This window comes from Oncorhynchus nerka, linkage group LG12, assembly GCF_034236695.1.
Source record: "Oncorhynchus nerka isolate Pitt River linkage group LG12, Oner_Uvic_2.0, whole genome shotgun sequence".
Lineage (NCBI taxonomy): Eukaryota > Metazoa > Chordata > Actinopteri > Salmoniformes > Salmonidae > Oncorhynchus > Oncorhynchus nerka.
The window spans coordinates 31,394,784-31,411,266 of record NC_088407.1 but is presented as its reverse complement, the minus strand read 5'-3'; the positions used below and the strand labels follow the sequence as shown (position 1 = coordinate 31,411,266).

The 16,483-nt window shown below is 42.2% G+C and overlaps 1 protein-coding gene across 5 annotated transcripts in view; it reads left to right on the top strand.

Moving 5' to 3' along the window:
* The first annotated feature begins 3,540 nt into the window (after window positions 1-3,540).
* rap1gds1 (RAP1, GTP-GDP dissociation stimulator 1) overlaps window positions 3,541-16,483 on the top strand; it is a 67,010-nt gene continuing 54,067 nt past the window's right edge. The window contains exons 1-4 of one of the 5 annotated variants that reach the window (XM_029674597.2): window positions 3,541-3,842; window positions 3,970-4,034; window positions 7,795-7,902; window positions 10,562-10,684. In XM_029674597.2, coding sequence (XP_029530457.2) covers window positions 4,031-4,034; window positions 7,795-7,902; window positions 10,562-10,684 — 235 coding nt within the window. In that variant the 5' untranslated portion in view covers window positions 3,541-3,842; window positions 3,970-4,030. Of the gene's footprint in view, window positions 4,035-7,791; window positions 7,903-10,561; window positions 10,685-16,483 lie in introns of all 5 variants that reach the window. The other 4 variants (XM_029674595.2, XM_029674596.2, XM_029674594.2 and 1 more) reach the window with 4 other exon arrangements.

Below are 16,483 nucleotides of genomic sequence, written 5' to 3'. Positions count from 1 at the left end.
CGTCCCGCGCCGGAACCGCCACCATGGACAGACGCCCACCCGGACCCTCCCTATTTGTTTTGAGGTGCGTTCGGGAGTCCGCACCTTAGGGGGGGGTTCTGTCACGCCCTGGTCTAAGTATTTTGTGTTTTTCTTCATGTATTGGGTCAGGCCAGGGTGTGGCATGGAGTTTTTGTATTGTGGTGTGTTTTGTCTGGGGGTTTTGGTGTGTAGGTTAGTGGGATTATAGTTTAGTGGGGTGTTCTAGGAAAGTCTATGGCTGTCTGAAGTGGTTCTCAATCAGAGGCAGGTGTTTATCGTTGTCTCTGATTGGGAACCATATTTAGGCAGCCATATTCTTTGGTTGTAATTGTGGGTGAATGTCCTTAGTGTCTTGATGTCCTGATTCTGTGTTCGTTTGCACCAGTTTAGGCTGTTTCGGTTTTCATTACGTTTATTGTTTTGTTGAGTTTGTGTTTTTTGATTCGTGTTAAGTTTGTTTATTAAAACATGGATCGTAATATACACGCTGCATTTTGGTCCGACTCTCCTTCACCATTCGAAAACCGTTACACACTCATTGACCTCCATAAAAAAAACTATTTGCATTGAGGGCAAAACAATGCCACCTGCAGAGGGAGGCATATTTTCCTCTCTTCCTCTTTCACCTTGGTTTCAGTCGGTAGAACTTAAGAGGCGGTTTGAGGAGTTAGAGGTAACTTTGGTCAACGGAGTTCAACCTTTTAACAAGGTACATTTCTATGGCAGCAAATCCTTTAGAATGAACCTACTCCAGGGCAGATTAACTCCACTTAGGCTACCTTGAAAGAAATGACTGAGCCGTGAGTTGAGGACCAATGAAATCAGATTCCCTTCTTCTTGCAAATATTGCTTCACCATCCCCTTCATGTGAGGAAGATGACTGATATTGTATTAAACAAATGTTTTTTGGTGAAGCGCGATTCACCACTCCAGAGAACGCGTTTCAACTGCTCCAGAGTCCAATGGCAGCGAGCTTTATTACCACTCCAGCCAACACTTAGCATTGAGTGTTGGTGATTTTAGGCTTGTGTGCGGCTGCTCAGCCTTGGAAACTCAATTCATTTGTTTTATTTCACCTTTATTTAACCAGGTAGGCAAGTTGAGAACAAGTTCTCATTTACAATTGCGACCTGGCCAAGATAAAGCAAAGCAGTTCGACACAAACAACGACAGAGTTACACATGGAATAAAACAAACATACAGTCAATAATACAGTAGGAACAAGTCTATATACGATGTGAGCAAATGAGGTGAGAAGGGAGGTAAAGGCAAAAAAGGCCATGGTGGCGAAGTAAATACAATATAGCAAGTAAAACACTGGAATGGTAGATTTGCAGTGGAATAATGTGCAAAGTAAAAATAAAAATAATGGGGTGCAAAGGAGCAAAATAAATAAATAAATAAAAATAAATACAGTAGGGAAAGAGGTAGTCATGAAGCTCCGGACAAACAGTTCTTGTGCGGAGTGTTGCAACCGAGGACAGACGATTTTTACATGCTACACACTTCAGCACTTGGCGGTCCCGTTCTGTGAGCTTGTGTGGCCATCCACTTTGCGGCTGAGCGGATGTTGCTTCACAATAACAGCAATTACAGTTGACCGGGGCAGAAATTTGACAAACCGACCTGCTGGATTATGCTCGATTTTATACACCTGTTAGCAATGGGTGTGGCTGAAATAACCGAATCCACTCATTTGAAGGGGTGTCCACATACTTTTCAATATAGTGTATATCGATAGGAGTGATGTTTGTGCATTAAGAAGCACCGCAATGTGTAACCGTGTTGCTTCCGTCCCTCTCCTCGCCCCGAACCCTCTGCACACATCGACAACAATCTCCAACGAAGCATAGTTATCTATCGCTCCACAGAAGACGCGGCCCTTGCAGAGCAAGGGAAACAACTACTTAAAAGGTCTGAGGGCGAGTGACGACACCGATTGAAACGCTATTAGCGCGCACTCCGCTAACTAGCTAGCCATTTCACACCGGTTACAAAAGCACAAAGACGGCATTAAAGTTAAGTATTAAATTAAAGACGGTACGTCTGAAAGCCTATTTCACACCGTAGCCTTCTGAATTTGCAAGACAACTTTTATTTTACGCACAAATGAAAATTTCTCCTGGATTGATGTTTCAGCATTGTCTCAACACGTACGAAAAAAATGTATGCTGCAAATACTGCGTTTAAAATAACACCGTTTTTCTTTGCAGTTGAACTGAAATTAAAATGCAGTACACTGCAGTTATTCTGCAATTATTGCGACCAAAATGCCACAGTCGACTGCAGTTACAGCATTTTTAAGGCAAATTCAAAACTGCTATATTTTTTGGTAAAGGGAATGAAGAGTTCTGAGTTCGACTTTCCATATACAACATGCACTCGCCGTACTTGCTAGAGTTCGACAGGTGGACGAGCAATATCCACCGTCATAGTACGGATGAAGACTGAGCTGGAATGTGACGCTAACACGCTGTTTAGCTTTAGAAGTAGATGTTGCTTGCTTCCTAGGCCAGTCTACACTGAACCTGTCTAGATGGAAAACATTGGTCTGCGTGTTAATAAACATACCGCTAGATGGCAGTAACACATAGGGTAGTTTACATCAGGGGTGCATTCAGTTCACTTCAATGTTTGCTACGTTGCGTGACGGTTTTTACTGAACGGCACGTTTTCACCAAAACGGTGCGCACCGTTATATTATAATAGGCCCCATGGGACACCATAATCACAACGTGTTTCAATTGGTCATTCAGTACCGTACCGTTTCTGTTGATTTCAACGTTGCACACCGTTCTGTTATACTGAACGTTACGCAACCCATCTCCCATGTGTGGGTGGGAAGTTGGAAACTGGTATCGTCTGTGTGAGCGGTGAATTACATGTATAATGTAGTATTTCTGTGAATGTACATTTTCAAATCTGCAAAACAGTAATTTTATAATTATTAGTTTTACTGTATAAATACAGTAGTTAAGGGATGGGCCAGGTTTGCTATTTTAGCCGGAACAACACGCTCAAACGACATGCTTAAAACTTTAATTCAATTTATTTACATAGGGGGAAATGTTGAAAGTACCAATCTACAGCTGTAAAAATACATATGGATACAAAACCTCTGCCCAGTAAAATTACATATGGATACATCTCTGCCCTTCTCAGGAGAATTGATTTTCAGACAGTTCCCGGTCATGGATTTTGGTAATCCAAAAGACAGCAGCACATTCTAATTTCTATCAATTCTATTTCTATGGTCCAATCCCTCCTAACCCAGATAGTCCAATGAAAAGAGTGCCTTAGTTTTCCAGTGAAGTAGCAACCAGACCAACTTTTTTTTTTTTGAACCAGACCAAACTTTGTAGCTACAATTCTGTTTGTGTGATTTAATTGCTATGGATTGTGGATGTCACTTGAAAGGTGGGCATTTTTAACACTTTAGGGCGTGGCACGAGCCAACGACACAGACTTTGGCCAATAATCGTGGAAAACGAGATCTTATGTACAGGCCAATAACCAATCAACTGCAAGCAATAGGCTGCTATTCCCTGTGCATGGATTCTGTGCCGCAACTGCAAAAGCAAGCGAGTATAGGAAGTGCGTTTCTTGTAGCGTTGGAGCAAAAACTCTGTGGTTGAAGTAGCGAATTTTGGCGTCGATGTGGATCAATATTACCAGCGGATAAATTACACAACCATACCATCGTAGTTGTGAGTTCGGGGTCGTACGATAGGCTACGCTGCAAGCATCCCCGGCGCCATCTGGGAGGGTGAGGTTGTGGCTTGCTAGTATTGCCGGGTACGACACGGCGTGGGTTAGCTAAGGTGGGCCTTGATATCTGATTGACCAGCCAGCTAGCAATCTAGCGACTTCAAATAATATAAAATCAAGTGTTGACCAACACATAACTTATATATTTTTTTGTTGTTGCTGTGAATACCCATTTGACAGCCTTCTGGGCGCATCCGAATTCGAAACTGATTGGGACTATCACGCGCACTACAGTAGCCAAATGGGTGAGTAGCAACACTTTCTGAATCATACGTCATCCAGTTGTCAATTATTGTAAAGATTACACAGACCCGACGTGGACATAGTAGCCCACACATGTAAGGGTAGGTGTGTGCGTATCGTAATTAGCCAAGCTAACTAACTAATGATGGCCCATGTTTGCAGCCAACTAGAAGACCGCACTCTGTGTCTTGAGTTCTTGATTCATTCGAGTAGGTGGGGTGGATGGAGGAAACGGGAAGCTGTCTGTTCGCTTGCCCATGCAATGGCATTATGTAACACGAGCATTGCTAGACAGAACCTGCATTATTGACAGCCATACTGCCAGCGTTGTATTTTTTTGGTTTCAGCTCGAGCCTCGTATGGAATTTATTGTATTGAGTCCTCAACTACGGATTATTCAGTTAAACACAAATTCTAGCTACTACCACATTACCACATGCGTACATGTTGACAGCCGTACTACTTGTTTACTATCATCAGGGTACTGCACTGTGGTCAGCGCAGACATGTATGCCATCAATATCACACTGTTATGCAATAGTCCTACACTCACACACTGACGAATCGAGCTGTTCATGTCGCCTTTTATAGTAATTGTGTGCCTGACACTTAGTAAGAGAAATGCATTGACTGAGGATGCTCTCTTTTGGGAGTAATGTAGCTACTCTCATTTTAACTCGAATCATTTATTCCCAGTGACTTGCATTGGATTGTTGAGTAGGATGTACTCTTGTCTCATCAGGGATTTTGATTATTCCAGAATCCTGGGGTATATTTTGTATATCCATACAATGTGCAGGCAAACGGTACAAGCCTCCAGCATTTTCCATTATGTGATTATGCAGAAAGGAGGTCAGATGAACCCATCCATCCACAGACATCTTTATAGGACAGGGTTGGGCATCTTACCCTGAAGGTCAGTGTGGGTGCAGGCTTTTGCTCCAGCCAAGCAGTAACACACTAAATTCATTGCATTTATCAATGCTTTGATTGAAGACTGGTGGGTAGAATCACCAATAGGCACAGCAAGCTGGACTTATGTGTTATGGATAATTGACAGGCGTAGTCTTTATGCAAACATGGCCTGTTTATATGTTTCTAACATTTTCATGACATGTCCTGCGTCACTCAGGCCTCATTAGCCATAGGGAGGGACCCTGACTGATACCATAATCTGAATGGCAAGAAAAATCCATTATATAATGGAGGCCAGGCTGGAAAATGAAGAAAAAAAAAACTTGTTTGACTGATTTTAAAATTGTCACACGGTTTAATCCAAAATCCTCACTGCACACATTTGAGACCATCTGTGGGAGGGGGAATGTCAGGGTCTTTACTCACTCACTCACTCACCTCACTCACTCACTCACTCACTCACCCACCCACCCACCCACTCACCCACCCACTCACCCACTCACTCACCCTCTCTGTGAGTGTGTGGCTGTCACCTCAGCGCCTCTTCCCCTGGGGCAGCCCATTAGCTGAGCTCTGTAACAGCTCTGGATGTCAAAATCTCTAAATAATTATTAGAGTTGGCCCAGCATACCAGGCGCACTGCTTAGACAGAGAATGTCCATTATGATAAGGACCCATCAAAGAACTGCCTGTGACTGAGGCAGTTCCCGTCATGACTTGAACTCATATCCATACAATATTATTGCGTTGACATGCTCCTGTTTACCCAATGTTTATGTTGATGCAGTCCTAATGGTCTGATGCTCACTGCCACATGTCAGCTCTGCCTACGGTTGTAGAGCTCCACAGGGATGAGCTCTACAACTGCTCATGTCCTGATTTATACTGGGGACCACTGCTGTATGACCAATCTGTCACAGTGTTGTCTAGAGCCCCCATTTGAGAAGGAGAATGGAGGGAGATGGAACAGTGGAAGTGACTGTCGGTGCGGCACACAGCTGTGTGCATCCTTATGCAGGAGGAGCCAGAAGGGCTTTGGTTTTAAGTCAGTTTGTCTGTCTGTCGACCTTTCAGTCTCTGATTGTGTGATAACGCTACAGAAGTGTTTTTCGGCCTCTTGTTTTGAGACACATTTCTATTCAAATCAAATCCAAATTCTATTGGTGGCGTACACATATTTGCAGATATCGCAGGTGCAGCAAAATGCTTGTTTTTAGCTCCAACAGTACAAAACAATACACACATAATCCAAAAAGTAAAAATTAAGAAATATCAGAATGAGCAATGTCAGTGTCCGGAATGGTGCGTATAGACAGTATATGAATATTGAAGGTGTACAACAGTAGTTGTATAGGATTAACCATGATGTGAGTACAGTGCATTCTAAAATTATTCATACCCCTTTCCTTTTTCCCCATTTTGTTATATTACAGCCTTATTCTAAAATAGATTAAAACAATTTCTCTCAAATCTACACACAATACCCCATAATGACGAAACGAAAACAGGTTTTTAGAAATGTTTGCAAATGTATTAAAATAATAAACAGAAATATCTTATTTACGTAAGTATTCAGACCCTTTGCGATGAGACTCGGAATTGAGCTCAGGTACAGCCTGTTTCCATTGATCATCCTTGAGATATTTCTGATTAGACATGATTTGGGAACGCACACACACCTGGTATATAAGGTCACACAGTTGACAGTCCATGTCAGAGCAAAAACCAAGCCATGAGGTCGAAGGAATTGTCCGTAGAGCTCCGAGACAGGACTGTGTCGAGGCACAGATCTGGGGAAGGGTACCAAAACATTTCTGCAGCATTGAAGGTCCCTAAGAACACCGTGGCCTCCCATCATTCTTAAATGGAAGAAGTTTGGAACCACCAAGACTCTTCCTAGAGCTGGCCGCCCGGACAAACTGAGCAATCGGGGAGAAGGACCTTGGTCAGAGAGATGACCAAGAACCTGATAGTCTCTCTGACAGAGTTCCTTCCTGTGGAGATGGGAGAATCTTCCAGAAGGACAACCATCTCTGCAGCATTCCACCAATCTGGCCTTTATGTTAGGGTGGCCAGACGGAAACCACTCGTCAGTAAAAGGCACATGACAGTGCCTAAACGACTCTCAGACCATGAGAAACAAGATTCTCTGGTCTGATGAAACCAAGATTGAACTCTTTAGCCTGAATGCCAAGCATCACGTCTAGAGGGAACCTGGCAACATCGCTGAATACTTAAGTAAATGTGATACATTTGCAAAAATTATATAAACCTGTTTTTGCTTTCTTCGTTATGGGGTATTGTGTTTAGATTGATGAGTGAAAACCCCCCAAATGTAATCCATTCTCGAATAAGGCTGTAACAAAACTGGAAAAAGTCAAGGGTTCTGAATACTTTCCGAATGCCCTGTACATATAAAGTGGGTGAAACCGTATGTAAACATTATTAAAGTGACCAGTGTTCAATGGCTCGATGTACAGAGGGCAAAGCATTCTCTAAGGTGCAGGGTAGAGTACCGGGTGATAGCCAGCTAGTAACAGTGACTAAGGTTCGGGGCAGGATACTTGGCAGAGGACGGCGAATGGTGACTGTTCAACAGTCAGATTCAGACATCGACAAAATTATGGATGGTGAATTTAGTGTAGCCTATACGTCTTCTCGTATGCCTTTTAGACTGTGTGATATTACTTGTGGGTTGCTCTATACTGTATGGCTCAAGGTAGCAGCTGTGGTCAAATTTGCCATCCAGCCCTTGATAAAAACAGTGTAGGCTACCTAAGACCTAGGAGTAAACTGAGGTCAGGACCACTGCCCATTGATCTTTTCACTTTCCCCCTCTCCCAGCAGATAACCTGAGTGATGCGTTGAAAAAGCTGAAACTAGCCTCAGCTGACAGCACCACAGACAGTGTGGAGAGCTGCCTGGACTGCCTGCTCAAAGCACTGGCCCACAACAGTAAGTTTGACCCACACTCCTCAGACTGTGACATTGCTGGAGGGTACCCTTCAGGACCTTATGCACAGTACAGGATGGATGCAAGTTTATGGTGCTTTCAAGACCCCTGGGAACTGATTAAAACAAGGTCAAATCACTGAAGTCAGAATTCGGACATTTCCAGTAGATTAATTCCACGCTCAAAACATCATTGACACATTTGCCCTCTAATGGGTTATATTTAGTGGATCCTTCTAGATTATGTACCAGTTCTGATAGGTAAGGGGCTTAGAGGTCGACCGATTATGATTTTTCACCGCCGATACCGATTTATTGGAGGACCCACCCAAAAAACCGATGCCGATTAATCGGCCGATTTTCAATTATTATTATTTTTTTTGTAATAATGACAATTACAACAATACTAAATGAACACTTATTTTAACTTAATATAGTACATCAATAAAATCAATTTAGCTTCAAATAATGAAATATGTTCAATTTGGTATAAATAATGCAAAAACAAAGTTTTGGAGAAGAAAGTAAAAGTGCAATATGTACCATGTAAGAAAGCTAACGTTTAAGTTCCTTGCTCAGAACATGAGAACATGTGAAAGCTGGTGGTTCCTTTTAACATGAGTCTTTAATATTCCCAGGTAAGAAGTTTTAGGTAGTTATTATAGAAATTATAGGACTATTTCTCTCTATAACCATTTGTATTTCATATACCTTTGACTATTGGATTTTCTTATAGGCACTTTAGTATTGCCAGTGTAACAGTATAGCTTCCGTCCCTCTCCTCGCCACTACCTGGGCTCGAACCAGGGACACATCGACAACAGCCACCTTTGAAGCATCGTTACCCATCGCTCCACAAAAGCAGCGGCCCTTGCAGAGCAAGGGGAACTACCTCTCCAAGTCTCAGAGCGAGTGACGTTTGAAACGCTATTAGTGCGCACCCGCTAACTAGCTAGCCATTTCACATCGGTTACACCAGCCTAATCTCGGGAGTTGATAGGCTTGAAGTCATAAACCGCTCAATGCTTGAAGCATTGCGAAGAGCTGCTGGCAAAAACGCACGAAAGTGCTGTTTGAATGAATGCCTATGAGCCTGCTGCTGCCTACCATCGCTGTCAGACTTTTTCGCGAATACGCACCGCATCGATTATATGCAACACAGGACACGCTAGATAAACTAGTAATATCATCAACCATGTGTATTTCATTAGTGATTATGATTGATTGATTCTTTTTTATAAGATAAGTTTAATGCTAGCTAGCAACTTACCTTGGCTTCTTACTGCATTTGCGTAACAGGCAGGCACCTCGTGGAGTGCAATGTAAAGCAGGTGGTTAGAGCGTTGGACTAGTTAACCGTAAGGTTGCAAGATTGAATCCCCGAGCTGACAAGGTAAAAGAAATCTGTCGTTCTGCCCCTGAACAAGGCAGTTAACCCACTGTTCCTAGTCCGTCAGTGGTATTAAGAATGTGTTCTTAACTGACTTGCCTAGTTAAAAAGGTTAAATAAAGGTTGGCCAAATCGGTGTCCAAAAATACTGATTTCCGATTGTTATGAAAACTTGAAATCGGCCCTAATTAATCGGCCATTCCGATTAATCGGTCAACCTCTGTGTGACTATCAAAACCATAGAAAATACCCAAAGAAAATGATGGAGAACATATAGTATCTAACTTTCTAGTCACCAGGCTCACATTTGTTTTCGTGCAAGGCCCATCTCAGCCAGCCTTATTCACATCTGTCCATCCTCCTTAGTTTGGGTAACATAACCATCTGCCTGTTTGGGCTCGGCCTATCCAGTATCTTGTTGTTTGAGCATTTTATTGGCCTTATTTGTGTTTTTTTAAGTTAATTGAGTTGCTGGCTATCTTGCATCCTCATCTGTCTTTTAGCTTTGTGTTTACTGTTGTAGCTTTAATGTTTTACTGCACTTGGCAGCACAACCCACCCACTTCCTGTCTCTTGGCATTGGCAAGTGATTGTTCTGTTTGGGTGAGGTGCTGACCAAGAAAATAAAAAAATGCCTGCACACTTTTTCTGATACCACCTGGAGCCTAATAATAAAAAATGTATTTGGTTACAATAATAATTTAATGGCTGCGCTATTTTCGAACTGCTAGTCATTTTATTCATGGAACCTGGCTGGGATGATCATAAATAGCCCAACAAGTTGAACGACCTGGATGGAATGGAAAAGGATTATCCACTTCACCTTGCCCAACTCATCCATACGTCCTCTCCACTTGCCTCATTTTCAAAAAGCTTTGGAGAAGAACAGAGGGCAGGGTCTTGGATCTTCTCCTTCAATAGGGAAAGGCAAATCCTAGTCAGTTGTACAACTGAATGCATCCAACCGAAATGTGTCTTCCGCATTTAACCCAACCCCTCTGAATCAGACCGGTGTGGACGGCTGCCTTAATCAGCGTCTGCATCATTTGTGCCTGGGGAGCAGTTGCTGTTGGGGGTTAACTGCCTTGCTCAAGGTCAGAACGGTAGATTTTTCCACCTTGCCGGGTCAACGCTTCTAACCGCTAGGCTACCTGCTGACTCGGATGGGGGCAAGGGGATAGAATGCAAGGATTCATCGGAAGACAAATTGAGAAAGCCCTTTTTTCCCCCAACTGTTCACCTCCTCTCTCCCCTTCTCCTTTCCCCTCCTAGATGCTGACGCCAGTGAGAAGATCCAGGAGATGGGCGTTCTCCCCCTGCTTCCCACCCTGCTGGCCCCACAGTCCTCCTGCACCCCCAAAGTAGCCAACATCATAGCCGAGGTGGCCAAAAATGGTGAGGCACCCTTCGCTTGGTTTCTGCACATCTCATCCTCCCCAGGAAGCATCATTCTTCTCACTTTTGGTTCCGCCATCTTGTCAGTATCCAATTTTTACACTTTGTTTATTCTCAGGCGATTTAGCCTACATTTGTATGTATGTATTTCTCATTTAGTTAGCATTATCTTAATTTTCCATGTTAAGCCTTTAGACCCCAATAGAACTACTAAGATGCTGCTGTAGCTGACTGAGAATTTAAGATGAAGCTAATTTTTCTCACACATTTCAAACACACAGACATGGCTCAAAAACCAAGAACAAATGTCAATTACAAGTTAACTTAGTTTTAAAGAGCACAACCTCTTTAATGACACATTCATGTCAGTAGGAATAACACACATTTTGTCTTCCATTGTGTATAGACACTATCAAAAAAGATTTGCACTTAACAACAAACCCTAGAGTATTTCAATTGTAGTAAATTTGACTAAATGATTCACTCAAAATGTACCAAGTATAATATATTATACTTAGAAATATTATTTACATATAAAAAATGTATCCAAAATGTGACCATAGGACAATATTCAGAAAGTATTTCACAACCCACACAAAGTAGGCTTTGAATTTGACAACTATTCTTATTCTTGTAAAAATGCAAACAACTGTTCAGAGACTATTTCAACATGTTGATAACCTCTCTCAATAAGGTTTAGTACAGACCAGGCCTGACACAAAATGTAGAAATAATTGCCTACTTTGACAACTCAGTAACTGCAACCAGCATTAGAGAGAGAAGATAAATTTTTTAAAACTGTTCAGACACAGTAAAAGATCTGTAGGACAAATTCATATTTCACACCGTCACGTTAGTGTTTGCATTTAGCCTACAACATGTCAACATGGAACTGCTGGAAGCACGGCCTCATCATGCAAGGTGTTGCCAAATACGTAGAGCACTCAAAGGAAGTTTCTACACATCTCCCACTCTTTGCTTTGCGTCTACTCAGGATGCACACCACACACCCTCTCTCACGCCCTTCAAACTTCACCTGCTTTCAAATTACGAGTTAAAACTCAGTCTACACTCCCTGGTGTCACACTCTTGGCACTGTAGCCATATCACAAAGTCAATGCACAAGCTGCGTTTTGAATGCCTTCTGGGACCAGCGCCTGTGGTTTCTGTGAAGGGGCTTTTGCAGGGTCCCCCACACAATGTACATATCTATGATGGCAATGTTGAGCATCCCCCAAAACACATACAGTACTTCCACCATTTTCTGCCTGTGTGTCCAACATTGTAATAGCTCTTCAGTTGGTCAAGATGGTCAACCCCTCCCATTTTATTGTTGTGAAACATTACAAGCTCTGGAACAGATACGTTCCTACCACCTTTATAAACAACTCCAAAACCCCTGCCACTGTCACTTTAGCCCCAGGCTGTGTGGTACAAGGGTGAATAGTGGGACTTTGTGCTCTTCTTCGTTCTCCCTCGTGTTCCTCTTCCTCTTCTACTCTCTTCTTCTCTCCCTCCACTCTCCAGTCATCTCGAACTCCTCTTCCTCCCTGCCTTTTGCTGCTGAGCCCTGACTCTCCACGTCAATTCATTCTCTTTCACTGACCTACAGGAACAGAGGGAGAGGAGCAACAAATAGGATACAATTGTAGTCAGGAACATAATGTCTCACACGCTCTCTCTCCTGTCCTCTTTCTTTTTCTCGACATACACATACTCTCTTCCTAATAAGGGGTTTCTATAATGGGTGATACAGTTACACGCCTCCCGTTCCACCCACACACACACTGTCTCTCTCCTCCAATCAACTCTTGCTTTCTTGCCTGACAGACTAACTGCAGAGTTCGCCAATGTTAGCTGATTAGTTATGAAGCTCGGACAGTTTCCAAATGAATTGCATCGGTAGAAACAGTACAAAACAAGCAACTTGTTAGCTGGCTATGAAAAAAAAATGATCCAACTCTTCAAATGAGCTCCACTACACTGGCATCTACTACCCAACACGACAGGATACGAGGCATTGTATAGCCTATGAATATCTGCCCCAAGCAAACATGACAAACCATAACCTAAGCCCAACAGATAAACACAGCATCAAACATCCACAACACAAAACATATATATGCTGTTTCCTCATTTCACTCACCTCGACATCATCTCTTTTTTTTAAGTGCAAGGAACTGTGCGAATCCGTATCGCCAACCAACATAGATAAAGCCTCTTTCACAGTGAAAAGTCGTGTCTGCTAGGGAGCTGTCATTTTGAGTAATGAATTGGAAAAAAAAATGTTGGTCAAATGACGGCATACCCTGCTTCTGGTTGATGACAACATCCACGCGAATACGACAGCGGGTCGTTAGCAAGATAATATTGCGATGTTGACACCGGTATTGTTATAAAAACAAGCCCGTTCGCAGCCGCTATAATCATTTTAAAGAAAGGCAGTCGACGGCCACTTTGGGTTCAAAAGGGTTTATTGAATGGGATGGTGATTTATCTATTTGTGGGCTGATGCTCAAGACTATGGATGAAAATGTTGCGTGTTTTCAATCTTCGATAGTCACGTATGGGTGATAGTCTATATATTTTTGCTGTGTAGCCTAGATTGTGGACTTGTCCTTGTTTGTTGTTTGCACACCCCACTCACCATTGGAAATTCTGCATTTTCCCGTTTCGAACGGCAACAGATGGCTTCAGACTCCTAACAGCAGGCACCATAGGAGACCTGTTTGTTGGTGTTGCCATCTATCTTGCTTTCCTAGACAGTAGAACATTTCACACATCGGCACAGTGATTCATTTATTTACTCCATGCCATACTGTGGCTTGATCAAAGGAACATGCACAGCAGTTGAGTGGCTGGTTGTTGAGATTCAGGAACTAACTGTTTGTTAGAGACCATAAGATAAAAGGTGAGATTAGGGGATAGATTTATTCATTCTATCAACATAAGGCATTAATAACACTCTTATTACCCATGACATAACAGCTAAATAGTGCGCGTGTTAAAGCTTTACGATAGCACGGATGAGATTGGTAATTTAAAATAAGTTGACAGCTTCTTGACTTCTCCAATTGTAAAGAAGTCACATTTTCTTGGCCACATATTGGACTCGAGTAGTCTTCCATTTGCCACGTGACAAATTATAATATGCATGGCCCCTCAACCCAGATGCTGCACTGTCAGGAGATGCTTGTAGGGTAATTATGAGTGGGTTTCAGAGAGGCAGGCACTGAGTTGAACGGAAGTGACCGAGTTGGGGGAGGAAACGGTTGAGATAATTAATGTACTTTTAGCAGCATCTAATGATCGCTGCCTGCTGATGTGCCAGCCTGATCATTTACACCATCCCGCTGGCATTTTATCTGTCAGTGGCCCTGGAGATATCTATGCCCAGTTCACTGTTGAAGGTTCACTGTGTCAAACCTACTGGACTAAAATAACCTTTTTTTGTTATTTTTTTTGCATTCCTGAGTAAAATGCATTTGTAAGTTTCGACTATGCGCCTGTTTGTCTCTTCCCGGTCCACGTTTCATAAGGCATAGTTTTAAGTAACGTTTGATTTTACTGCTTGCTTGAGTTACTTGATGTGGAATAGAGTTCCATGTAGTACTGTGCGTTTCCCAGAGTCAGTTCTGGTCTTGGGGACTGTGAAGAGACCCCTGGTGCCATGTTTTGCAGGGTATGCATGTGTGTCTGAGCAGGGTGCTAGTTGTTTGAACAGGCAGCTCTGTGCTTTCAACATGTCTTGTGAGAGGTATTGACATGTAGTGATGCAGTCAATCTCTCCTCTATTTTGAGCCAGGAGAGATTGACATGTTATTGATGTTAGCTCTCCGTGTACATTTAAGGGCCAGTCGTGCTGCTCTGGGCCAACTGTAATGTCCCTCTTATTGGCAATTGACTATATGACTGGACAGTAGTACAGGTGTGACAAAACTAGGGCCTGTAGGACTTGTTTTTGTTGATAGTGATGTCAAGAAAGCAGAGTAGCTCTTTATTACGGACAGACCTCTCCCCATCTTCGCTATCATTGCATAAATATGTTTTGAGCATGATAGTTTACAATCCAGGGTTACATCAAGCAACTTTCTCAAATTCCACATTATTCATTTCAAGATTTAGTGAATGATTTGTCCCAAATGCAATGTTTTGTGTTTTATAAATATTTAGGACGATCTTATTACTTGTCACCAATTCTTAAACTGACTGTGGCTCTTTGTTAACCTGTTGCTTCTACCTGGGACGCTTGCGTCCCAACTAGAGCTCTGGAAATGCAAATGCGCTACGCTAAATGCTAATAGTATTAGTTAAAACTCAAAAGTTCATTAAAATACACATGCAGGGTATCGAATTAAAGCTACACTCGTTGTGAATCCAGGCAACAAGTCAGATTTTTAAAATGCTTTTCGGCGAAAGCATGAGAAGCTATTATCTGATAGCATGCAACACCCCAAAAGACCCACAGGGGACGTAAACAAAATAATTAGCATTTCGGCGTTACACAAACCGCACAATAAAATAGAAAACATTCATTACCTTTCACCATCTTCTTTGTTGGCACTCCTAGATGTCCCATAAACACTATTTGGGTCTTTATTTCGATTAAATCGGTCCATATAAAGCCTAAATATCGTTATATGTAGACTGTGTGATAAACGAAAAAAACATTGTTTCAAAACGTAACGTCATTTTTTAAAATTCAAAAAGTCGACGATAAACTTTCACAAAACACTTCGAAATACGTTTGTAATGCAACTTTAGGTATTAGTAAACGTTAATAAGCGATAAAATTCATCAGGAGGCGATGTAAAGATCATTAGCTGTCCGTCTGGAAAAATGTCCGGCTAGAAACTCAACGAAAATATCCGGTCCTAGACCGGATTAGATACGGTGTCCTGTATGTGTTTGACCAAGAAAAAACTCGAAGGGAAATGACAAGACTCTAGACACCCTGTGGAAGCTGTAGGTACTGCAACCTCAGTCAATTAATTGTGGTTCACGTTTATCAATGGGTTCAAGTAGCGCATGGATATATTTTCCCCATTTTCAGTGATCAGTTTTTCCTGTGCTTTTCGATGTAAATGCCGTTCTGGTAAAGCCACAGCAGTGATTTAACCAGTTTTTTAAACGTCTGAGTGTTTTCTATCCACACAGACTAAGCAAATGCATATACTATATTCCTGGCATGAGTAGCAGGGCGCTGAAATGTTGCGCGATTTTTAACAGAATGTTCAAAAAAGTAGAGGGTCGACTGAAGAGGTTAAGTGTTGCAGTGATTTCCCTTGCTGTGGTAGCTGATGTTGAGTCATCAGCATACATAGACACACAGGCTTAACTCAGTGCCATTGGCAGGTCATTAGTAAACATTTTTAATAGTAAGAGGCCTAGACAGCTTCCCTGGGGTATGCCCACTTTATTTTATTTAACCTTTATTTAACCAGGAAAAGCCCATTGAGACCGAGTCTCTTTTTCAAGGGAGACTTTGCCAAGAAGGCCGCAACAATCAATACATTACAGAACTAAAACATACAACAATACAATTCAACAACATGATCCAGCCTAAAAAAAAAGCATTTACACTCCTCTGTAACAGTCTTCCATCATAATATTTAATTAATTCAATGGCACAAACATATCTAGATACAGCATGGGTTGTAGACTTTTCCATGCCTCTGGTGCACAAGAAGAGAAGGCAGTCTTGCCTAATACTGTACATGTCCTGGGGACTTTAAGTAGCAACCACCTAGCAGATGGCGTATGGTAACTGCTGGTGGTGGAGACCACCAGCAGTTACTT